At 53.5% G+C, this 24,919-nt stretch overlaps 2 protein-coding genes across 2 annotated transcripts in view; both read left to right on the plus strand.

Annotated features, from left to right (window-relative positions):
- The first annotated feature begins 1,309 nt into the window (after positions 1-1,309).
- LOC135405272 (zinc finger protein 501-like) overlaps positions 1,310-24,919 on the plus strand; it is an 895,895-nt gene continuing 872,285 nt past the window's right edge. Inside the window, exon 1 of the mRNA XM_064639934.1 lies at positions 1,310-1,594. Within this exon, the coding sequence (XP_064496004.1) occupies positions 1,423-1,594 (172 nt within the window). The 5' untranslated portion in view covers positions 1,310-1,422. The remainder of the gene's footprint in view (positions 1,595-24,919) is intronic.
- LOC135404557 (olfactory receptor 14C36-like) lies at positions 19,098-20,054 on the plus strand. The gene has a single exon (XM_064639297.1). It carries the CDS (start codon positions 19,098-19,100, stop codon positions 20,052-20,054), a length of 957 nt encoding a protein of 318 aa, XP_064495367.1.

Consider the following 24,919-nt stretch of genomic DNA (forward strand, 5'->3'; position numbering starts at 1 on the left):
GCATTTCTTTGCTCCCCACAGGGTCTTTCCCACACCCAGAATGGAATCTGGAGGCAGCAGGATGTGCACAGGGCTCCCATTTCCTACAGTGCAAAGGGGCTGCAGGGAATGATTCCCCTGCTCTTGCAAATCTGCCAAAACCTGCAGGGCACAGAAGGGGGAGCTTGAGGAATTTGCTGGCACTGGGAGTGGAGCTCACAGGGTATTGAGAGGAACATATCCCTCAAATACAATCTCTCTTCATACACAATATCTGTCTGGACAGGCAGATAAAGCAATAATCAGATATATTCTGTATCATATATATGGCACATATTCTACAGAATCCATCCTTAGATGTTGTATGATAGATCTATAAGATATTACAAATAATAAGCAATAATAAGGCAAGTGTCCTCCTTAGGGACACACACTTCAGAAGGGAACTTGCACTTGACCCCCCACCCCCTTCAGCTTCGAGCCACCCGGTGCCACAGAGGGGGACAGAGCTCCTGTGGAACATTCTATTCCACTGACACAGAGCAAAGAATAAACCCAAAGTATTGCCTGGGTTTGTTCCCTGGGGGTCTCTGCAGCAGCAAGCACAGCCCCACACTGACTGCTCTGGGCTGTGCAGGCATTTGTGCTTCTGCCTGTCTCACACACACACAAAACAGTCTGGTGTAGTGCTGCCCTCAGGAAACACCCTGAGCCTTGGTCCAGCTAAAGCCGTGGAATTTGTCTTTGTTTCCCTTGGGTTCAGGGTCAGGCTGTGCCTGTGTCCAGCCCAGAGGCTCAGAAAAGCATTTCTCCCATCCCACTGCAATCTGCTGCTGCAGACAGGACCCAGGCACTGGTGGCACTGGGAGTGAACAGCAGAGTGTTTCCAGGGGCTCTCTGAAGGAACACAAGTGTCCAAAGAAACCAGCACAAGTGTCCACAGAAGTCCCAGTCATTTATCCGTGAATGACCTTGTTCAGCCCAGGAAAAACTGTCTGAGTTTTATTTCTATGGAAGGAGGTTTTTCCCACTTTAACATCAGTTTAGTTCCAAACCAGTTTCTTCATTTCCTCCTCCCGATTTCCCTGAAGGGCACTGACAGGGGCCATGGACACTGACAGGGATCACAGAGTTTGTCCCTTGGCCATACAGCTCCTGCTGTTTGGCAGCACAGGAGAGGTTAATTAGAGCCCAGGCTCCAATCCCAGGATGCGCCTTGAAGATGAGCTTGAAATCAAACGACTTTCCTGCTGGGGGGTTAAATTCAGTCCCCATCACCTTTTTTTGGGCTAATCTTCATATTTTGGAGTATTTTTTAGCTGAATCTCAACTTTTTGCAGTTTGGGGTAGCGAGGGTCTTGTTGCTATTTCTGAAGGGTTTTTTGCCTGAATCTCGATGGTTTGGATTTTTCTGGGCTGAATCTTGGTGTTTTGGAGGTTTTTATGGTCACAGGATGCCCGGTGAGTTCTAGAGATGGACTTGGGCAGGAGGAACCCCCAAGCCAACATGCTCAGCCCTTGTTTTCCCCCCATCAGGATTTGTCCTTCCCAAAGCTTGGGCGGATGGAGGAGGAGGCTGCGAGGAAGAGGAAGATGCCTTGGTCCCCCCAGGCAGGTGAGGAGGAAGTCAGTGTCCCTTTGGGCGGGTGTTGTGCTGGCTCTGTCAGCCGAGCATGGCCCCGGCTGCAGGACAACCCCGCTGGCGCCGCCGTCCTGCCGGGGCCGGAGTTGGGGGGATGTCCTTGGCCTTCCCTGTGGGCCGGAGGCAAATCCCCTCCCTGTCCTTCTTGCTTCCTGCCCCAGGCCCCGAGCTGAGGACGGAGAGCCCGGAGGACAAATCCCCCCGCGAGACCCTGGTGGGAGAGGCCGTTTTGAAGGGCTCCCCGGCGCAGGAAGGCAGCGGGGAGGAAAAGGGCCGGAGATCCCCCCGCAGGAGGGGCTCCAAAGCCATCCCAGGGTGCTCTGAGGAGGAAAGAGCCAGCCTGTGCCGGGAAGGCGGCCGGAGCTTGATGGGGAGCTCCAACCTGGTGGTCCCTGATCAGCCTCCCAGCAGGGAGAAGACCCTCAGGTGCTGGGAATGTGGGAAGAGCTTCAGGAAGAGCTCTCACCTGCTCCGACACCAGGACATGCACACTGGGGCACGTCCCTACACGTGTGAGGAATGTGGGAAGAGCTTCAGCCGGAGGTACCACCTCCGCACCCACCAGCTCATCCACACCGGGGAACGGCCCTACACATGTGGGGAATGTGGGAAGAGCTTCAACCGGAGCTTTCACCTTCGTTCCCACCAGCACATCCACACTGGAGAATGTCCTTACATGTGTAGGGAATGTGGGAAGAGCTTCAGCCGGAGATCCAACCTCCGCAAACACCATCGCATCCACACCAGGGAACGGCCCTACAAGTGCTTGGATTGTGGGAAGAGGTTTCCAACCAGTGGGAATCTCTACAGGCACCAGCGGACGCACACGGATGAGAGGCCCTTCCGCTGCACCGAGTGCGGGAAGGGCTTCAACCAGAACTCCCATCTTGTCAGGCACCATCGCATCCACACCGGGGAGAGGCCCTACAAGTGTGGGGAGTGTGGGAAGAGCTTCATCCGAAACTCTACCTTGACCAAACACCAACGGACCCACTGCTAAGGGAAGCCCTACCAGTGCCCCAACTGCAGGAAGAGCTTCGGCCGTAGGACTGACACGCAAAAAAGGTTTCAAAAGGTCTTCAGGATTTTGAGTATCTGCACTCCAACATCAATTTATTCTTTTGAATATGTGTAGGTTTAACCTCATTTTAGTCTGAAAGCCAAATTCACCACTACCCCATTCCCTGATAACCGTAGGCTGATTCTGACAAGTGAGGCAGAAATTACCCACTGCCCAGCAAAAAACAGTGGGGCCAGCCAGTGGTCTCTGCCCTGGCAGCCCAGTTTCCCCAGTCTCATCTCAAAATGACCATTTACACTGAAGCAAAGAGCACTGGAACCAGTGCAACAAGCCCCAGTCTGACTTTCACACCTGCCCATGTCTCCTGTTTTCTGCTGCTCTACAGACTTCCTTGTTTAAAATACAATGGAAAAATGAACAGTTTTTGGGGTTGTTTTGGTTTTGGGCTCGGGTTTTTTTTTTCCCTCCACTGTTCTCATTACCCTCATTTCAAATCTATTTTGGTGTTTGAAGATGAATTAAAATTTTGAATGATTTTTAATGTTAATGCCTTGACCAAAGTATCAAAACATGAAAAATAAAAAAAACAAAACACCACGAAGCTGTCCATTATTGTGACAATCAAACACTCAGAAGTACTAACATAAGCACAGTGAAAAACCCATAAATAAGACCATTAAAATAATTTTAATTTTTTTATGTTAATATATTTTTACTAAGCTTAACATAAGGAAATTTAGTTCCTGACATCAGCTTTCCAGACCTCTCAAAAAGGTAATTTAGTTACATCTTAGTCACCCTTGAAAGGCTCTTTCCAGTTGGCTTGGCCTCTGCCTTAGACACTCATGAGATCTGCCAAAACCAATTTAAGGGCAAATTTCCCCACCAGGTTCAGCTGCATTGGTTGTACCAAAAACTTTGCAAGTAACCCCACAACTTTCATCTTAAACTCTTCTCTCAACCTTGTAAAATAATTAGCAGTAAACAGACCTGATAATTAAGAACACGTTCTTGTTCTCAAAGTCATTCATACACCAAAAAGATGCCACAGGAATGGCCAAAATATTAATAGCAACTTCTACACTTTGGAAATCTACATTTGGTTTAAAAGATTTCACAGTGGTTGTTTCCTTAGGAATTCAGGCACATTTTACTAACAAGTTTCAATAAAGTTACAAAAACATCTTCCTCCACTAAGACACAGGCAGTGATCCTAACCTGAGGTGGACACTGAAAAGCCCAATTTTTTTCTTAGCTGTCATGAGTCTTTCATTCCTTCTGCCACATCAATTAGGCATCAGCCCATTTTTCAAGCTGCTGTTATCTACCAGCTCCTGCTTTGGTTTCCAAGCCCAGTATTTTGGCCACAATAAAATCAGGGCCCTGGGCAGTCATGTCAGAATGACAAAGAGTACTGACCCTCCCTGCCAAGGGAGACAAACCATTCCCAACCTCGACCAAAGGTTCAAGGCAACGATTCTGAAACAAAATTTACAAAGTTTTTCTCTTCAGTTTTTTGCTGCAATTCTCTGTTGCTCAATTAAAAGACCACAGCAGTGAAAGACAAGGCCTGATGGCCAAACCCAGGGCTTCAGCCACTTGAGGTCTATTGAAACCTTCTGTTCCTCGAGTGGGAGGCTGAAATCCAACACGTACAACACCCACGCATGAGACACCAACACATTGACCAAGTTTTCCAGAGTGAAATCTGAGGCTTCAACTTAAAAACTGAGGTGACCTCCCCTGGAAATGGAATTTCCTCCAGCAGAGGGAGCTGAATGGACAGAATGAGGCTGTGAACAAACCAAACCTCAAGGTCTACGTCTCAAAGTCCATTAAAGCAAGGTTTTAGTCTCGAAGACACATCCCTGGTAACTTTGACACTGCAGGAAAGAGCAGACGTGTCCTTTCTGGCCAGCAAAGTCCATCATGAGTTCCTGTCAGAGACTGCACAGAACATGAGTGCCCTGGACAGCCCTAGTTCTGCTTTTACCACCATCAGATGTTCTGTAAGCACAGCAGTCAAAGCACAACTCACGTAGGTTTGGGTATTTTCAGCTAAGGCTGTTTGCCAGGTTTCTCAGATTTAGAGAGGAATTCCCAGTAAGATGTGACTTTATTCACAGATGCACTCTTTTTTGGGTGTTATTTTAAAATAATAAACTGTATTGCATTAAGCAAAGTATGTCAACTTCAGTAATAATGGCCAGTCTTCGCAAGCGAAGATTTGGGAAAGGTCATAAACCCCTCGAGCCTGCGCAGTGGATTTTTTAGGTGAGACACAGCGTGCGCTGAACTGAGCCCACCCTTTAATCCTGAGGTTCATCTGCCGGGGCCGAGCAAAGCTTGGACAGTGGCAGTGAGGTCCCCAGGACGTAGCTGGATTGCCATACAAGGCTGACGAGCTCCAGCTGCCCGGGGGGCCGGGAATTGAACCCGGGTCGCAGCGGTGCGAGTCCTGCACTCTAACCACTAGACCACCAGAGGCCCCCGTCAACTTCAGTAAAGCTTCAATAAAGTGTCGGGCGACTGTTGAGCACCTCAGTGAATTCATCTGTAAGCAAAAATCTCAGGGGCATTGTGGTGGCCTTTGTCCCTCTGCACACAGACATCACCTCCCAGCTCTGCTTCTCTGCTTGACCACCTTTGCCCCTCCAACTGCTCCCCGTAGCATCCCAGCTCTCTTTTGCTGTACAAGTGGAGTGCTCTCCTCAAGTCTTGCCCCTGTTCTCTGCTGCTCTCCTTCCCCGCTCCTTTCACTATCTTCAACCCTGCCTGTTTGTGGAGCCCACTCTGACCCCCTCCCTCCACAATCTCCTTCTGGCCTGCCATCTCCCAAGCAGATCTCGGGCTGCTTTGGAAAGCCTGATGGCAAAGCTGCTCTCCCTGACTTGCACGTCTGCCCTGCTCTTTAGGCAGGACCAGGCTAAGGGGCAAACGATACGCACGCCACGTGGAAGGTGAAATCACCTGCTTCTGCAAGACTGTCGGAAGCAAGTGCGGTATCAAGGTAATGAGCTCCCCCGTTGCTGAGACTCTTGTCCGTGCCATCGGCAGGGCACTCCTGTGAGCCAAAGGCACCTGGAATCGGTGGGGCTGACAGGGCCTCAGTGTCCCTGATGAGAGGGTTCCTGCTGTCCCCAAGCAGGGACTGTCTGAGGGCGGCACTCTGCTGGTGTCCCAGCAGCAGCTGCAGCTCTCCTGCCCAGCAGTGAGCCCTGGTCCTGTGCAGGGCCAGCACCCCGTGAGCATGAGCCCAGCCCTCCTGCCTCAGCCTAAGGACCCTCTGCTCTCGTCCTTCCCCACACAGTGACTGTGGGCACTGCTGCCAGCACTGCTGGGCACCTGTGGCCAGGGCTGCTCTCGCTGCCCATCTGAGCAGCACCAGCAGGGGCCTTGGGGTGACATCTTTGCTCTCCTCCTTCCTGCCACAGCCCTTCGAAAGATACCTCACACGCTCGGAGAGGACGCACATTGTCCTTGAAGCCCTGGAGCAGAAAGATGCACAGAATTATCAATGGATACCTGGAGAGCCTCGTCCATGGGTTGAACCGTTTGGGTGGAACCTTTACAGAGGGCGCAGGATCATAGCAGAAGAGATTTTGTGGCTGGCCACGGTTGACCCGTGCTTCTTCCTGACAGATGTAAGTGGCCTGTGGCTGGATTGCCCTGCCCTTCAGCCCTAGAAGGCCTTGTTCCTCTCTCCATCCCTCCCTGCCAAACCCAGGTGTCTCAGGCACCTGAAGGCACCTGAAGGCAGCAGAGTGGCATGGAAAGGGCAGCTGAGGCTGCACTACCGTGGCAGCACTCTCCTCACCTCTGTCCCCTTCAGGTGCCAAAGATTTTGAGCTTCCTGCATGAAAGACTGCCAGGTGTGAAGTGTGAACGTGTGCAGGAGTGCTTCCACTCCCTGCTTCTGCTGCTAGCAGAGTTTTTCCCAAGGAAGGTAGTCGCCACACTGTTGAGCATCGCTCCACAAGGAGACAGGTACTGGCCCTGAAAAGCCTGAGGGTTTGTTGGCTGTGGGGAGATGGAGCCTGAGACTCTCTGGCTCCCAGAGCCAAGGAATGATGGAGGACAGCCCTGAGGAGAGGGGTTCTCCATCCCACCAAGCTTTCCAGCCCTGCTAGGTTGTCCAGGCCTGCAGCAGACAAAGCTGGCCCAGCCAGCCCAGAGCCACCCTGCTGCTCCCAGCCTAGAGGGGAACACCAGCTCAGTGCCCTGCTGCCTGCCCAGGCAGGGCCCCAGGCACCTGGGCTGGCCCAGCCACGCTGCACTCCAGGCCGCCCTGCTGACACAGAGCTCTGCCTTGCAGTGTGGCCATGCAAATGTGGCAGAGCATCTTCTCAGAGCCCAAGATTGGAGACAAGATATTATGGCCATTCGCTGTCATGCTCTGGGTCGACTGGTGGCCCTGCAGTCTCAGCGCTTCTTCTTCAGAAAGCAGCTCCACCTCTGACTTGGCTGTGAGTTACCAGAAAAGGACTTGATCCCCTGCCACGAGCCCTGCAGACTCTGCCAGGCTCTCACTACTGTGCTTGCTTCTATAGCCATTGCCCAGTGGCACTAGCATGAAGTTTGAGTGGGAGGACAAGGACGAAGAATTTGAATACCTTCAGAATGACAACTTTGATATCGATGAGGAGCTTCCAACCCTCCCAGCCTCCCAGGTGCTCGACGGCCTCATCGTGCTGTGCGAGACACCTGAGCTGGTGAGCAGGGTGGCGTCAGGGACAGCCATGGTGGCATCCAGGGCTCTGGGGCTGTGGGTAAGGCGGTGGCTTGGCGTGGGCTGGGAGGCAGGTGTTAGAGGAAGTGCTGCCAGCTGCCTTGATGACATGTTAGGGCCTGATGGCTGCCTGAGGAGCTTTCCAGGCATGGATCTTATCACAGAAAAGAAACTCTGTCCTTCATACAGGCAGGAAAACTGGAGTTCCTGGTGCCACACATGATGGAGCTCCTGTGGGTTGGCAGAGAAGACCTCAAGACAAAGGTCGTTATGATCCTGAAAAGACTGATAAATCAAAACCTGGAGAAGAAAAAGGCCAGCCCCATGGATGAGTATTTGGTGGAGAACCTGCCGCGCTTCTTTGACATGGTAAGGTTCATGTGGGAGCGTGAGCCCTGAGATGGGCACTGGGCAGTGAGAGCTGCCCTGCACCCAACCCTGTCAGCAGCTCTGGCAGCAGGCTCTGCTCCCCTGGGCTCTGGTGGCTTCTGGGCCTTGCAGCCCAGTGCAACTTGTCCCTGCTCTGGAATCGGAGCCCAGGGCATCTCCCTCAGCCACCATCCCCATCCCCTTTCACTGTGGGCAGGGGGCTGCTGTTTCCAAAGCTCACCTTTCCTCCTTCCTCCCAGGAGAGCAGCGACATGCGAGAGGCCTTTATCTGCCTCTTCAGAGACTACCTGGGCTCAGCAGTGCTGAGGAACAACAAGCAATTGAAGACGTCTCTGTGGAGTGCACTGGTCCCGCTGCTCATTCGCACAAGTGACCAGTCCCCGAGCGTGGCCAAGGTACACATTGGAAGGCTGAGCACTGGCACAGAGAGAGGTGGGCTGGCCCGCCCTGTGGGGCCCAGGCAGCAGGGCAAGGGCTGCTGGCAGTGGGCAGCCGTGGCCCAGCACAAGCCGTGGGAAAGGTCTCTGCAGAGCCAGCGCCAGCAGGGATGGAGAAGCTGGCACAGCCATTTCCAACAGCTGCCCTAGGGCTCTAGTAGGGCTCGTCAGCAGCCTGTGACCACCAAAGCCTGAACAGGCACATCCCCACAGGCTTTTCTGCTGTCCCTGGCATGTGTCCAAAGACAGGGCATCCAGCCTCAGGCCCTGTCCTGCAGGGCTGTCCTCACACGTCCCCTAGACACTTTGGTGAGGGCATGTCCCAAATCCTGAGGGCAGAATCTCCCCAGCAAGAAAGCCAAGAGCTCTCCTTTGCCAGCCCTGCTGCTACCTCACCCCTTCTGCTTCCATGCAGGCTGCCCAGGAAGCGCTCCTTGCTGCAACAAAGCTGCTCAAGTGGAGGGAGCTGAAAGAGCTGGTGAAGAAGCAGCAGATGTGGAGGATTAGCGAGTGCTTGGTAAGGCCAAGTGCCAGGGTGCAGGTTGGGTGAGGCTTAGCCCACAGGCAGAGCCCACTGTGTGGGCCCAGAGCCCAGAGGCTGGAGCTGCAGCCCAGTGTGTGCCCTCCAAGAACAGAGCCCCAGGGGCTCCTCTGCAGGCCCCTCTCCCTTCCCTGCAGCCAGCGGGAGAGAGGGCTCTGGGCAACACTGAGTGCTGGCAGGAGGGACTGCTGCAGCCAGCGGGGGGGCTCTGTGCCATGCCCGTGTCCCTGTGCTCTCTCCAGGTGGGGAAGGACAGGAGCAGGGCTGAAGAGTACCTGCGTCAGGGCCTGAGCTACCTCAAGGACCCTGAGGCCAGTGTGCGAGAGGCGGCCATCAGGTTCATCGGTGAGCCCCAGCCCCCGGGGTCCCTCTTTGGGCAAGCTGGCCCCTGTCCCTGCTCCTGCAGCCACAGCCAGGCCCAGCCCTGGGGCTGCCTGAGCCCCGGCTGCCGCAGGCTGGGCCTGGGCCTCCCTCTGCCACCCCTGCCCACGTGGCTGGGCTTGGTGGCCACTGGGCTGAGTTCTACCCCCCTGAGCTCCTGGTGCTTCCTGGGCTCATCCCGGCTGAGGGGGAGGAGGGCAGGGCCAGGGGCCACGCTGCTGGGAGCCCGCTGGGGAGCAGGGGCTGACAGAGCTTTGTGCCTAGGGGTGGCCACGCGGCACCTGAGGAACCGAAGCCAAGAGCAACTGGATGAGATCTGCAGCGGTGAGTGGGGAACATGGGCTGGAGGGGATGTCTGGAGGTCTCTGCAGACACAGGGCTTCATCTTGGCTCCGTTTCTTTTGCTCACAGCTCTTCAGCCCTTGAAGACAGACAGCAATGTATTCGTCTCCTGCCTGGCAAAACAGACCATCGGCATCCTGGAGGCTTTAGGACCAACGCCGAGCCCTCGATTCAGGCCAGAAGCACTGCTCTTCTGGCGCCGACGTCCACACCCATGAAGACCTTCCAACATTCCCAGGCTCCCAGGCGCTGTGTGAGACACCTGAGCTGGTGAGCAGGGTGGTGTCAGGGACAGCCATGGTGGCATCCAGGGCTTTGGGGCTGTGGGTAAGGCGGTGGCTTGGCGTGGGCTGGGAGGCAGGTGTTGGGGGGACTGCTGCCAACTGCCCTGATGCCATGTTGGGGCCTGGTGGCTGCCTGGGGAGCTTTCCAGGCATGGATCTTATCACAAAAAATAAACTCTGTTCTTCATACAGGCAGGAAAACTGGAGTTCCTGGTGCCACACATGATGGAGCTCCTGTGGGTTGGCAGTGAAGACTCCTGGACAGAGGATGTGATGGTCCCTAAAAACCCGATGTGTCCAAACCTGGAGAAGAAAAAGGCCAGCCCCACCGATGAGTATCTAGTGGAGAACCTCTCGCACTTCTTTGACATGGTAAGGTTCATGTGGGAACGTGAGCCCTGAGATGGGCACTGGGCAGTGAGAGCTACCCTGCACCCAGCCCTGTCAGCAACTCTGGCAGCAGGCTCTGCTCCCCTGGGCTCTGGTGGCTTCTGGGCCTTGCAGCCCAGTGCAACTTGTCCCTGCTCTGGAATCGGAGCCCAGGGCATCTCCCTCAGCCACCATCCCCATCCCCTTTCACTGTGGGCAGGGGGCCGCTGTTTCCAAAGCTCACCTTTCCTCCTTCCTCCCAGGAGAGCAGCGACATGCGAGAGGCCTTTATCTGCCTCTTCAGAGACCACCTGGGCTCAACAGTGCTGAGGAACAACAAGCAATTGAAGATGTCTCTGTGGAGTGCACTGGTCCCACTGCTCAGGAAAACTGGAGCTCCTGGTGCCAAACATGATGGAGCTCCTGTCTCTTGGCAGTGAAGACTCCTGGATAGAGATTGTGATGGTCTCTAAAAACCTGATGTGTCCAGACCTGGAGAAGATAAAGGCCTGCCCAGTCACTGAGGATCTGGTGGAGAACCTCTCATGCTTCCTCAACATGGTAAGGCTGATGTGGGAGTGTGAGCCCTGAGATGGGCACTGGGCAGTGAGAGCTGCCCTGCACCCAGCCCTGTCAGCAGCTCTGGCAGCAGACTCTGCTCCCCTGGGCTCTGGTGGCTTCTGGGCCTTGCAGCCCAGTGCAACTTGTCCCTGCTCTGGAATCTGAGCCCAGGGCATCTCCCTCAGCCACCATCTCCATCCCCTTTCACTGTGGGCAGGGGGCTGCTGTTTCCAAAGCTCACCTTTCCTCCTTCCTCCCAGGAGAGCAGCGACATGCAGGATTTCTCCATCTGCCTCTTCAGAGACCACCTGGGCTCAGCGGTGCTGAGGAAGCAGAAGCAGTTGAAGACGTCTCTGCCAAGTTGTCATGGTTTGACTGGCCCTGTCCCCCTGGAGCTGGAAAATGGGCACCTGAGGAACCGAAGCACAGAGCAACTGGATGAGATCTGCAGCGGTGAGTGGGGAACATGGGCTGGAGGGATGTCTGGAGTTTCATCTCGGCTCTGTTTTTTTTCTCACAGCCCTTCAGCCCTTGAAGACAGACAGCAGTGAAGTCGTCTCCTGCCTGGCAGAACAGACCATCGGCATCCTGGAGGCTTTAGGACCAACACCGAGCCCTTGATTCAGGCCAGAAGCTCTTCAGGTACCAATGTCCACATCCATGAAGAGCTTCCAACATTCCCAGGCTCCCAGGCGCTGTGTGAGACACCTGAGCTGGTGAGCAGGGTGGTGTCAGGGACAGCCATGGTGGCATCCAGGGCTCTGGGGCTGTGGGTAAGGCAGTGGCTTGGTGTGGGCTGGGAGGCAGGTGTTGGGGGGACTGCTGCCAACTGCCCTGATGCCATGTTGGGGCCTGGTGGCTGCCTGGGGAGTTTTCCAGGCATAGATCTTACCACAGAAAAGAAACTCTGTCCTTTATACAGGCAGGTAAACTGGAGCTCCTGGTGCCACACATGATAGAGCTCCTGTGGGTTGGCAGAGAAGACCTCAAGACAAAGGTCATTACAATGGTTTTTCAACTGAAAGAGGTCAGGGTTAGATGGGAGACTTGGAAGAAATCCTTCCCTGGGAGGGTGGGGTGGGGCAGGCATGGAATTCCCAGAGAAGCTGTGGCTGCCCCTGGATCCCTGCAAGTGTCCAAGGACAGCTTGGATCAACCTGCTCTAGTGGAAGGTGTCCCTGCCTTCCTCCCGGCAGGGGGTGGAATGAGAAGACCTTTAAGGTCCCTTCCAACCCAAACCAGTCCATGACTCTATACAAATAAACATAAGACCATTTATTCTACTACTTAAGACTAATGAAATCTAAATGCAAAGCTCTCAAAAATTGTCCTTGGTTCATTTTACATTTAAACAAATTGCTCCTCCAGGAAAGCTTCCCCCTAAAGCAGGAATGCCGCCCAAACCACCCTGGACTTCCAAGTCAGGGTCAACTGAAGCACAGGACCAACATCAAGCCCTCGATTCAGGCCAGAAGCACTGCTCTTCTGGCACCAACATCCACATCCATGAGGACCTTCCAACATTCCCAGCCTCCCAGGTGCTGTGTGAGACACCTGAGCTGGTGAGCAGGGTGGTGTCAGGGACAGCCATGGTGGCATCCAGGGCTCTGGGGCTGTGGGTAAGGCGGTGGCTTGGCGTGGGCTGGGAGGCAGGTGTTGGGGGGACTGCTGCCAACTGCCCTGATGCCATGTTGGGGCCTGGTGGCTGCCTGGGGAGCTTTCCAGGCATGGATCTTATCACAAAAAAAGAAACTCTGTCCTTCCTACAGGCAGGAGAACTGGAATCCTGATGCCATCAAATCTTCACCAAGAACCACAATTCAAACTACGAGCACTGCTCTTCTGTTCTCACTGAGCCAGTTGGAGGCAGCTGTGATTTAATAAAGCAGCAACAATGGACCCAAACCCATGGTGTCCTTCAGATGTGCCGTGCCCTGAGCAGACTGCGTCCTGCTTGTCCTGTCCTGCTGCCTGCAGGACAACTTCCCCCTCGGCACACCCCCAGCCCCAGCCTTGTTTGGGAAGTTGAGCTTTGGCTGAGGCTTTCCCCAGGAGAAGCCTCATTGGTCTCTCCTCAGGGCAGTCCCCCCAGCACCCAGCCAGGATAGGGCACAGAAGGAGTGGCCCCAGCTCTGCCTCCCCAGGGGTGTCCAGGCATCCCACGAGGCATCTGCTGTTGCTGCATCACCACCTCCCCTCACCAGAATGGATTTGGAAGGCTTTCCAAGCACAGAGAGCCAGAGGGGACCAGAGGGAAACCTCAGGGCTCCCAGAGGGACTAGAGGACAAACAGGGAATCTGGGTCACTGCCCCCAGGGCAGAGGATGGGCCTCCACTGTCCCCCTCTTGCACCGGTAGCATGTTTCCATCTTTTCTGCCCTGGGGGAAAAGTATCCTTTGACTTGGAAGAGCTGATGAGCATCATCTTGTGATGCCCTGGGAGGGGATTAGTTTTGACGGAATCACCTACAGGAAAGTTTGGAGACCTCCCTCAGTGTGCCCTGTGCCGGTGCTGAGCACATGGAGGGAAACACACCAGGAGTCAGACGGCCCTGCCCAGAAGAACTGACTGCCTGAAAGAAGTTCTTGCATTTTCTCTTTTTTAAAACCCAGTTCCTTCCTCAATATTGCCTCTGGCACTAGTGCCTGAGAAGGGATAAAACAGGAAAGAAGCCAAGCCATCAGGGAAAGAGCAAGATGATGAAAGGGTGTTAGCTGCTGAGAATTTCTTTGAGAAGAAGAAGTTAACAGAAGACTGTTAACTTGAGATAGAAATTTGCAATATACCATGGAACCTTATTCAAAGTCCAGCTGGAAAATACCTTCTTGTTAAGAGTGTGAAATAAATCCTAGAGTGTCATCAACTATGTGATTTTTCTCTTTATTCCCAATCACTAATTAAAGAAACATAACTCAGAAGTGATCTCACTCTGTGCTCCAGTGACATTAACATTAGAACAATATTGTCACTGTCTACTGGTCTCTTGTGCTTCTCACTGGAAGGTACTTGGTGCACCCCTGGGTATCCTGCTAATCCATCTGCTGGATTGAGCATTAATTACTCCTTGTTTTGATGGTAGAGGAAAAAAGCTCACACAAAACAATCTCTGTGGACCCAGCTGAGAAAACATCCCCAGGGTCTTGTTAGAGCACAAACCTGCAAACAGGGATGACAGGTCAGAGAATCACAGAATCATCAAGGCTGGAAGAGACCTTCCAGATTTCTAGTCCAACTGTCAACCCAGCACCATCAGAATCTTCCCTAAACCCCATCCCAAAGTGCTACATCCAGATGCCACCTGAATGCTTCCAGAGACTCCACCACCTCCCTGGGCTACTTGTTCCAATGCCTGAACACTCTCTCAGTGGAAAAAGGGTTTTGGAATATCTAATATGAACCTTGCCTGATGCAATTTAAAGCCATTTCCTCTCTTCCTGTCACTAAAGGCTTTAAAGAAGAGACCGACCCCCACACCCACTAAAACCTCCTTTCAGGTTATTGCAGAGAGCAATGAGGTCCCCCCTGAGCCTCCCCTTCTCCACACTCAACAAGCCCAGTTCCCTCAGCCGTCCCTCAGCAGACATGTTTTCCAGAGCCTTCCCCAGCTCCGTTCCCTTCTCTGGACACGCTCCAGCCCCTGAAGGGCCTTTTGGCACTGAGGGACCAGAACTGGACACAGCACTCCAGGTGGGGCCTCCCCAGTGCCCAGCACAGAGGGGCAATCAGTTCTCTGCTCCTGCTGGCCACACTCTTCTCCACAAAGGCCACGATGCCCTTGGCCTTCTTGCCCCCCTGGGCACACTCTGCCTCATATCCAGCTGCTGTCAAGCAGCACCCCCAAGTCCCTTCCTGCTGAGCAGCTCTCCAGCCCCTCTGCCCCCAGCCTGGAGCGTTCCAGGGGGTTGTTGGGAGCCAAGTGCAGGCCCTGACACTTGGCCTTATTGATCCAGCCTGTCCAGATCCCTCTGCAGAGCCTTCCTGCCCTCCAGCACATCCACACTCACACCCACCTCAGTCAGTCTTCCAAACAGGACAAAGTCTGACCACCAGCAGTCCAGGGTGTCAGTTCTGCTGCCCCCTCCCTCCTCCACCCAGAATGGAAAACTCCATCATTTTGGGGTCTCTGTGCCCGTCAGCTCCGACCACCACATCCCCCACCAGTCACAGAATCATGGAATGGTTTGGGTGGAAGGGACCTTAAAGAGCACCTCAGTCCAACCCCCTGCCATGGGCAGGGACACCGTCCACTAGACTCAGAGCTCAGAGCCCCATCCAGCCTGGCCAGGAACACTTCCAGGGATGAGCAGCCAGAACTTCTCTGAGCAACCTGTGCCAGGATCTCACTACCATCACAGTCCCGAATGCTTCCTAATATCCCATCTAACACTTCCTATTCTCAGTGTGAAGCCATTCCCCCTTGTCCTGTCACTCCAGGCTCTTGTAAATAGTCTCTCTCCATCTTTCTGGTTGGCTCCCTTCAGGCACTGAAAGGCCACAATTAGGTCACCCCAAAGCCTTCTTTTCTTCAGCCTGAACAATCCTAATTCTCTCAGCCTTTCCTCACAGCAGAGCTGCTCCATCCCTCTGATCCTCTTGCTGTTCCCCTCTGCACTCTCTCCAACAGGTCCATGTCCTTCCTGTGCTGGAGCCCAGAGCTGGAGGCAGCTCTGCAGGGGTGCCAACATTACAGCCATGTGTGTTCCAGCAAGAACACTGTGGAACCTCCTGGAGTAAAGGGGCCATTGTGACACTGTAGGACCTTCTGGAACCAAAGGAGCCCTGGAACACTGTGGAAACTCATGGAATCAAGGGGCCATTGTGGTGCTCCAGGGCCTCATGAAATCAAAGGAATCCTGGGACACTGTGGAACCTCATGGAACCAAGGATTCATTGTGCCATGAAGGGCCTCATGGAACCAAAAGAGACCTGAGACATTTTGGGACCTCATAGAATCAGGGGCCATTGTGACACTGAGGAACCTCGAGGACTCAAAAGCCACTGTGACACTGCAGGGCCTCATGGAACCAAAGGAACCCTGAGACTTTTCAGAACCTCATGGAATCAAGGGGCCACTGTGACACTGCAGAGCGTCATGGAGACAAAGGGACCCTGGGACACTGTGGACCTCAAGAAATCAAGGGCCCATATTGGCACTGTGGAACCTCATGGAATCAAGGGGCCATTGTCACACTGCAGGGCTCATGGAACCAGAGGATTCCTGGGACACTGTGGAATCTCATGGAACCAAGGGGCCACTGTCATATGTGGGGCCTCCTAGAACCAAAGGAGTCCTGACACATTTTGCAAACACATGGAATCAAGGGTCCATTATCACACTGCAGAGCCTTACGAAACCAAATGGACCCTGCGACTCTGTGGAACCTCATGGAATCAGTTGGTCATTCCCACCCTGTAAAACCTCATGGATACTCTCAGGTTCCCATTATTTAGAGACACCTCTGCCCAAATTCAGCTGCAAAGGAGACCATGTGCCAAAGTCAGCAGTCCAGCTTTGATTTAACAGTAAATAGGAGGGAGAGAGAGAGAAAGAAATAGAAAGAGAGAGAAGAAGGGGGTGGTGGGAAGCCAGTGAGAGAGAGACAGAGATGAAGTAAATGTATCACACCATGGAGATCCCTGAGGCTCCCGCCGGTCCTTCTTCACCCTGCTCTGCTCCGTGGAGGGTCCCCAAGTTGTGCTTCTGGGCTATCACTTTTATACAGCCCAAGCCCCAGGTATTCAGGGGGTAGATGCTGTTCCCACAGCTTGGGCTGGCACATCGACAAGGACTTGCTTCCTTTCCCACAGCTTGCCATGGTGGGAGTTTTGCCCGGTGTGCTTCCAGTCTGCAGGTGGGAATCTTTGTCTGGATGGGTTCCCCAGACCTGCCTTACCAGCCCTGGCTTCCTGTTGGGGCTGTCTGCTCTTTCCCCCAGTCTGCACAGTGCAATTCTGTCCTGGGGGCTACTGCCAAAGCTTCACCTCCCTTTAGGCCTTGGAATTAAAGGCCTTCCTGTTTGCCACCAGGGCTTGTGTGTTGTGGTGCCTTATGAGATTTTCCTGCTTTGACAGTGTTTTGAGACAGTTCATTGTGTCCTTCAAGTCCTTCCATGTGCACACACACCCCACTCTCATCAGTGTCTGGCCCTCCAAAGAACACAAACCCTGATGATTTGTAGCTCCCACTCCAGTGGTTGGCACTTGGACCTCCCTCCGTACCCAGAGCTCAGAGCTCCCTTGTGCCAGAAAGTTTAAAGAGATTGTGCCTCATTCTGCCAAGAAAATCCTTGGAAAAAAGTGTCCCTCTGTGTTTCCTGGGATAAGAGCACTCTATTGTCATCTTCCAAAACCCTGGAGAGGTCCCAGAGATCCCTCAAAAAGGAATTTCGGGCCTCAAGCACAGGACCCATATATAGAGGCTGAGGACTCAGGGGTCAGGGGTGTGAAGATTGAGGACAGTAGAGGAGTAGCCTGAGAGGTCTGGAAGGGGGGTGTCAGAGCTGGTGGAGCTTTTCTTCCTGTCAGAAAACAGCCTAAGAAAGAACTAGTGCCACCAAGGGCAGCTGGGGTGGCCTAGACTGGTGACAAGAAGTCAGAAATTTCCCTCTGAGGTCAGTGTTGTGGTGCAATATGTCACAAAGAAGGAGTCTGGATGAGCCCAAGGCTTTGTGTGTGCAGGAAGAGCCAGGGAGGACGCAGAGATGTCAGTGCAGGAAGGTGCCAGCCAGGTGGGGCAGCCGGGGGGATGACGACAGCCTGCAGGGAAAGGGGCAGGGCATGGACACCGTAGGACAGCCTGGGCTGGAGAGGAGACAGGGATGGGGAGAAACTGAAAGGCCCTGACACAGCCACCTTCTGCAGGCCTTTGGCCAGGGCTGCTGTCTGTGCCCCTGATGCCAGGAGGAGGGGAGTGGCCCTTGCAGCCCTGGGGCCTCATGGCCTCCTTGTCCCTGCTCAGCAGCCTGGCAGGTGCCACCCCATGGTCCTGCCCTTGGCATTGCGCATCCCACATCCCAGTGCCCCAGGAAGAGCCCTGAGGAATGAGGCAGGGACAGCATCTGCCTTCCCAGGGGATGGGGGTCAGGCCTTGGCCCTTTAGATTAAGAAAACAAGTCAAGGTTTCTTCAGCATCAGAGCCACCTTTCCCTTGCTTGTCCATCCTTGTCATCACTGTCTGCAGATTTCTGCTCTGACTGGAACCTGGGGACACGTTCTCAGTTGTGTCCCTCAGTGAGATTCATTAGCACTACAAGAAACTTCAGTGTTTCAATCTCACTTTGACTTCTTGAAAAGTTGTTTGAACTTCCTCTCAGGGACTGAGTCTCATGTAAACAACGACAAACCCCCTGAGGGTCATGAAATGCCTGGGGCTGTTGCTGTGCTGCCTGGCTGGGCTCCTGGCACACAGGGAGCTCCTGGCAAGCAAGAAAAGCTTCAAAGAGACAGCTCTGCTGGTGAGCAGCTCCTCTGCACAGCCCAGCAGGGCTGAGGGCACTGCCTGCAGCACCAAGGGCAGGGGAGTAAGGCAGAGAGAAGTTAAAGGCTGTCAGATGTAGAATGATGCTGAGACCTCACTGGGGGAGAACTTTTAACAGATCTTGGCACAGGAAGTCTGTTCATGCAGGGCAATGGGACTGCAGCTTTTGGAGGCATCTGGGAAAGCTGGCACTGCCCACCAACTACAGATTCTCTAAGTGCAACTCTGAGACTATCTGTAGTGTAGAGGAGGAGGACATGCTCAGAGCTTCAGCTTCCTCTCAGAATATTTCTAAGACAATGATTTTTATAAGGCTAAGGAAATTTCCTGAGATTGTGCTTCCAGTTTCCTACTCTTGAGGAATGGGAGGAATAAATCATTAAGTATTAATTTGGACAAGTCCCTGAGACATCTGAACTGTGAGTGCTCAGTAGGTTTATCTGAGCTTCCTAATGTGCTTTCAGCCACTGCTCTGCCTGTGGGCAGCACCAGCATCACCTCTGCTAGACCCGTCAGGACTAGTCTGAGCTGTCATTTTTGCACCTGCAATCGGAATATGACCCCTACCAGTGCAGCCTGTGGTGCTGGGGAAGGAGCTGAGTCTGCTTAAATCAAAGGCCATCATAAGGACACTTGGCTTTCTCCCTGAGGTTTCCTTCCAAGTTGTGAATTCTCCTCCAGGATGGAAACCTGTCCCTTAACATTTCTTTGTTATGTGAAACCCCAATTAAGAAGCATAGTGATACTATGACAGTGAAAATGCTGTTGAGTAGGGACCCAGACCTGGAGCTGAAGGAAGATCTAGAAAATCAAAAGGCTGTCTGTGTGTGACATGGGGAGTGTCTGTAGAATACAGCTTTGACTTTGTTTAGATAAGTCCACGCTAACTGGCCACTTATTGCCTTCTTCTCCTGTGCTGGAAACAAAAACCCAGAGGCAGAAAATGCCCAACAGCAGCTCCATGCCCCAGTTCCTCCTCCTGGCATTCGCAGACAGGCGGGAGCTGCAGCTCCTGCACTTCTGGCTCTTCCTGGCCATCTCCCTGGCTGCCCTCCTGGCCAACGGCCTCATCCTCAGCGCCGTAGCCTGTGACCACCACCTGCACACCCCCATGGGCTTCTTCCTGCTCAACCTCTCCCTCACAGACCTGGGCTCCATCTGCACCACTGTCCCCAAAGCCATGCACAATTCCCTCTGGGACACCACAACCATCTCCTACACAGGATGTGCTGCACAGCTCTTTTTCTTTGTCTTCTTCATCTCAGCAGAGTATTTCCTCCTCACCATCATGTGCTACGACCGCTACGTTGCCATCTGCAAACCCCTGCACTACGGGACCCTCCTGGGCAGCAGAGCTTGTGCCCACATGGCAGCAGCTGCCTGGGCCACTGGCTTTCTCAATTCACTGTTGCACACAGTCAATACATTTTCCCTGCCCCTGTGCCGTGGCAATGCCCTGGGCCAGTTCTTCTGTGAACTCCCACACATCCTCAAGCTCTCCTGCTCACAATCCTATGTCAGGGAACTTGGGTTCATGGTGTTCAATGCCTGTTTAGGGTTTGGTTGTTTTGTTTTCATTGTGTTCTCCTATGTGCAGATCTTCAGGGCTGTGCTAAGAATCCCCTCTCAGCAGGGACAGCACAAAGCCTTTTCCATGTGCCTCCCTCACCTGGCCGTGGTCTCCTTGTTTATCAGCACTGTGGTGTTTGCCTACCTGAAGCCCCCCTCCATCTCCTCCCCATCCCTGGATCTGGCCCTGTCAGTTCTGTACTCGGTGGTTCCTCCAGCACTGAACCCCCTCATCTACAGCCTGAGGAATCAGAAGCTTAAGGATGCCCTGAGAAAAATGATGACTGGATGCTTTTCAGGAGCAATAAAGTGCCTGTATTCTGGTGTGTAGCATTCAGAATGGGACTCCTTAATGGCCCAGCCTTCCTGGTCAGGTTTTTCCTGGAGGTCCTCAGGTTCTTCTTGCAAAAATTTCCTGTGCAATTAAATATTATTATGCATCTGCCTTCTAATTTATCGTCTACCCATTAAATTTGATCCAGAGATGTAAAAATGATGATATGTGCTCTCTGAGTCTTTAAACAAAATAAAGGACTCTGCAGTGCCTTCTTTGTCCAAGACCCTTGTTCTCAGATGTTCCTAAAGGACAGCACACTGCAGGACAGGGTGTATTTGCAAACAGGAAGGGGACAATAATCCCAGCCCAGCAGCACTGCCAGGGAGCAGCAGGGCTTGGTCTTTGCAGAGCTGCTCTCTTGCCACTTCCACACTGTCCTCCTGAGCCCCTTTCTCGCTGTAAGGCCTGAGTGCTCTCTGAGCACAGTCCTGGGGGCTGGAAGCCCTTGGAGCACAGGCAGGGACAGGCCCTGGGAACTTGTGAAGCAGAGCTGGGCTCCCTTACAGCATCTCCAGGATGCTGTGGGATCTTCTGAGGGCAGTGCATGGACTGGGTCACTTCTTGTGTGACCTTGCTCCAGGGCTGGAACTCTCCTGCAGTGTCACCATGACACTCCTGCTCTCTGCTTTCCAGGTTCCATTTTCAGATCCAGTCTTCCTCTCCTGTTCACAGGGACATCCTGGGAGTGCTTCAGAGCTGCCATCCTGGGGCAGCTCCTGCCCAGCGTGGGCAGGCACAAGGTCTCTCCACCTGCTCCTCTCACCTCCCCGGTGCCACTGTTTTCTGCAGCCTCCTCCTCCTTGCCCAGCACAGCCCTCCTGGCACAGTTGGACACAGCCCTTGTTCTACCCCCTTCTCAGGCACCTGCCCAACCCCCTCAGCTCCAGCCTGATGGCCAGAAACCTTCAGGGCAGGGAGGCACCAGGGAAAATGCTGAGCAAACCTTTCAGATGCACTCAAATCCAATTGGAGGGGTTGGTCTCTAGGAAGAAATCCCTTCTAATCCTCCAGAACCACCAGGACAACCTGTGTTGTGTCCTAGTCACTCCTCCAGAAGTGTGGGCTATGGAAAAGGTTTTGGTGTCAGGGATATTGAGAAGGCTGGGCAGTGTCCAGACCTCTCCCAAACCCTTGGAAAGGCCAGAGCCATCCCAGAGCTTCCTGGGGCCTCAGCAAAGGCAGACATGGAACCAGTCTGCAAACAGGGCAGTAAGGAGGGTTGGGAGAGTTCCAGACTGCTCAGGCTCAGTAGGAAAGGGGATAGGGCAAGTCCTCCTGCAGCCATTGCCAGGCATTGAAAGGACAAGGCAGGGATTGCAGAACCCCTGTGGGAGGGAAAAGAAAGGGATGTTTTGTGCCCAGACTTTATCAAGGCCTTTGATATGGTCTGCTGTGGTCTCCTTATGGCCAGACTGGTGAGAGCTGGACTGAAGAAGTGGAAGATGTAGTGGATGGGATGTTGGCTGAATGAAGAGTGTCCAATAAAATCCATGGTACAAAAGCCTCTTGTCAGCAACTTCTGGATGAAATCCCTCAGTGACCAACACCTTGAACACCACTGTAGAACATCTTTATTAGCTCTCTGTACATTGGGACAAAATGTGTTTTCAAGTCCTTTGTGAATGATGCCAAATTTCAGGGAGCTCTTGAGCAACCTGTCCTGGTTTAAAGACACATACTGGGGCAGGAAGTCCAATGAAATGAACTCACTCCCTTTTTATTCCCCACCACTACAGGGAGACAAAATACAAGGAGATATAAGTGAAAACAATAAGAGTTTACTGACAGGAAATATAGCAGCAAAAACAGCAATACCAACAGAACTATTCAAAGCAACAGCAGAGAGAGAAATTGTCTCCTTTCTCCCCCCCTACCCCAACTCTCTTTTGTTGGGAGATGAAACAGGGATCAACACGTGCCTCCCTTCTCCCTTTTCCCCCTGAATGAACAAAGAACAAAAAACAAAACCACAGGAAAGAAGGGGCAAAGTAAAATGTGGGAAAGTCTCTGGTCTGAGATCAGTTGTGCTGCCCAAGAACACGCTGACTCCAGAGGTGTCCAAGCGGGGCAGAGCCGGCGACTCCGGTCCGTGCGGCGGCGGGGGGGAGGCAGCGGCTCTGCTTGATTCCATGGAGTTCTGGGCAGGCACAGTGGGCCCTTGGTTCCAGGAGGTTCTGAGATATCTCAGGGTTCCTTTGGTTTCAAAGAGACCCCGCATGTCACAATGGTCCCTTGGTTCCATGAGATTCCACAGTGTCCCTGCATTCCTTTGGTTCCATGAGGCCCTGCAGTGTCACGGTGCCACTTGATTCCGTGATGTTACAAAGAATCAGAATGGTCCCTTGATTTAAGGCCAACTGCACATGGGGCTGCCTTAGGGGGAGTGTGGGCACCCAGACAAGGGAGTTGTCACCCCCCTGGACTCAGTCCTGGGGTCACCACATCTGGACTGGTCTGTCTGTCTGTGAGGTTCCCATTCTGGAGGAATGAGGAAGAACTGGAGAGGGTCTAGAGGAGATCTGACAGGATGGAGCTTTTGTTCATATTGGAAATAGAATGAAATCTCCACAAAGAGTAGCATGGAAGGTTCAGACTGAAGGTGAGGAAAAAGAAATGTCACTCAATGGGGACCCTTGTGCTGCAAGAGGTCACCCAGAGGGAGTCAGGATCAGCCCATGGCTTTGTGTTCCAGGGAACAGCCAGAGCTGGTGCAGAGACATCAGGGAGGGTCTAGAAATGCTGCTGGGAGGGGGTGGGAAAGCAGGAGGGGTGTGTGCAGCCTGCAAGGCCAGAGCAGCAGCAGGGCCAGGGCAGGACAGCCTGCAGGAGAGATGGCCAAGGGCTCTGGCAGGGCTGCAAGGCCCAAAGGCACCCAGGCCTTTGTCCCCTTGCCTCTGGCAGCTGCCTCTGCCACTCAGGCCACCACAAGCAACTTGCCTGGCAGGTTCTGCACTTGGTTTCTGCCTCGCCCCTCCCTCAGGAGCCTGGCAGGGGTTGCCCAGTTTTGGCCTTTGTTGTTCCTCCCCCTCCCATCCCAGTGCCCCCCAAACAGCCCTGAGCCAGCCGGGAGGGACAGGATCTGCTGGGCCAGGGCCTGGGGCTCAGGCCTTGGCCTTTGTGCTCCACAAAACCAAGGCAGGCTTTGCTCAGCATTGCAGGGGCCTGCCCAGAGCCTTTGTCTGCCTGCACTCCTGGCCTCCAAGGAGCTGCTCCAAGGAGTCCCTGGGGAGGCTTTGGCAGTGCCTGCCCTCAGTGGGGCCCAGCAATGCTTCAAGGGACTTGGAGTTGGGCTTCTGACTTCTTCAGCAGCTGCTTCAATCTTCTCTCAGTACCTCAGGATCATGGGCTGGGCTGCAAACACACTGTGGGGCTCATTAAAATGCAGAAATCCCTCAGGACCTCTTTGTCTTCCTTTAATTGTCTTCAAGGCAATTTCAAAACAAGTCTTCAAAGTTTGTACTTTTTTTTTTTTAATTCAAGGATGGATATTTTGTAGTTCAAAGAAGAGGTGACAGAGGTGTTCTCCAAGTGATCTTGATGCTGTGTGTCTCCTCAGGAGATCCACACTGACCCTGTATGATCAACCTTGCTCCTCACCCCCCAACCTCACCAGTTCTGACATGACCCATCTTGGACTGACAGCTGATGCAACTCCAAACACACTGTGGGACCCATTAAAACACTGAAAAACAAATTATTTTCATTCCTTTAATTGTCTTCAAGACTTCTAGAGCTAATTGGAGTTGTTTTGTAGTTTAGCTAAGGAGGATGACTTTAAAGTGAAAGTCATGAAAAATATATATTTTTTGATGAAAGGGAATGATTTACACAGATCCTTGGGATGCAAGAGGGTCAGGGCACAAACGAATTGGATCCAAAGATAAGGGGACAAAAGACATTACTAGCGCTTAATCATTGACCAATTGAACAGTTATCAAGTGATTCAATAGCATTTGCTACAATTTTAACAGTGACTGAATTATAGATTCCCAAGAACAACATTCCCACCACAGTCAATTCACTCCCACACCCAGGCAGAGATGTGTGGACACATCAAGAGCTGGCTGTGGAAAGGTCCCTCTCCCAAATTCTCCTTCTTGTCAGGGAAACACTCCCCCAAATCCCTTTGTGTTTGCCAACAGACAAGGGTCCCAGCTGGAGGAGTGTTTGTTGAGGGGGATCAGAATTGTCCTGGGCATCAGCGAGGGTCTTTGGAGTGTTGCAAACTGGAGGGTTCCCGAGCTGGGAGAGGCTGCCAGAGGTGTCCCACTGAGAGGGAGGTGCTGGGGAGCTGCCAGGGCCTCCCTCAGCCCCACTGGTTGTGGGCTCCCAAGGTGACTGGCTTTAGTTATCTACTGAATTTCCATCCTGGTGTCAGGAATGACTGGAGTTCCCAAAATATTTTGGAACTGTATCCAAACTGTTGCATTTGGGCTACAATTCAAGCAGAGAACACAATTCAGGAGGTGTTCCAGTGGAGCATGAAAATGAACAGCAACTTTCCCAAAGCCCAGACCCCAGCAGAACAAAGCCAGGCCCCCTCAGTGTCAGAGCAAAGGTCCCCCATCCCTGTGTCCCCGTGGCCGCTGAGGCGGCAGCGCAGGCCCGAGGCGGTGCCGGGTCCCGGTGCAGCCGGGGCAGAGCGGCGGCTGCGCGAGCGGCAACCCCGGCGGTGAGTGCGGCAGCCCCGCGGGAGCGGCGGCTCCGGGCACAGACGCCGGCGGCAGCCGCTGTGGCTCCTGGAACCGAGTGGCCATTGGGACACTGCAGGGCCTCCTGGAATCCAGGGGCCGGTGGGACACGGGGGAGCCTCTTGGAGCCAAGGGAACCCTGGGATGTTTTGGAACATCCTGGAATCA

The sequence above is a fragment of the Pseudopipra pipra genome, chromosome W (genome assembly GCF_036250125.1).
Source record: "Pseudopipra pipra isolate bDixPip1 chromosome W, bDixPip1.hap1, whole genome shotgun sequence".
NCBI lineage: Eukaryota > Metazoa > Chordata > Aves > Passeriformes > Pipridae > Pseudopipra > Pseudopipra pipra.

What these genes read in the sequence shown, in the direction of transcription:
- LOC135404557 (XM_064639297.1), top strand. Translation starts at nt 19,098, where the DNA reads ATGCCCAACAGCAGCTCCATGCCCCAGTTCCTCCTCCTGGCATTCGCA.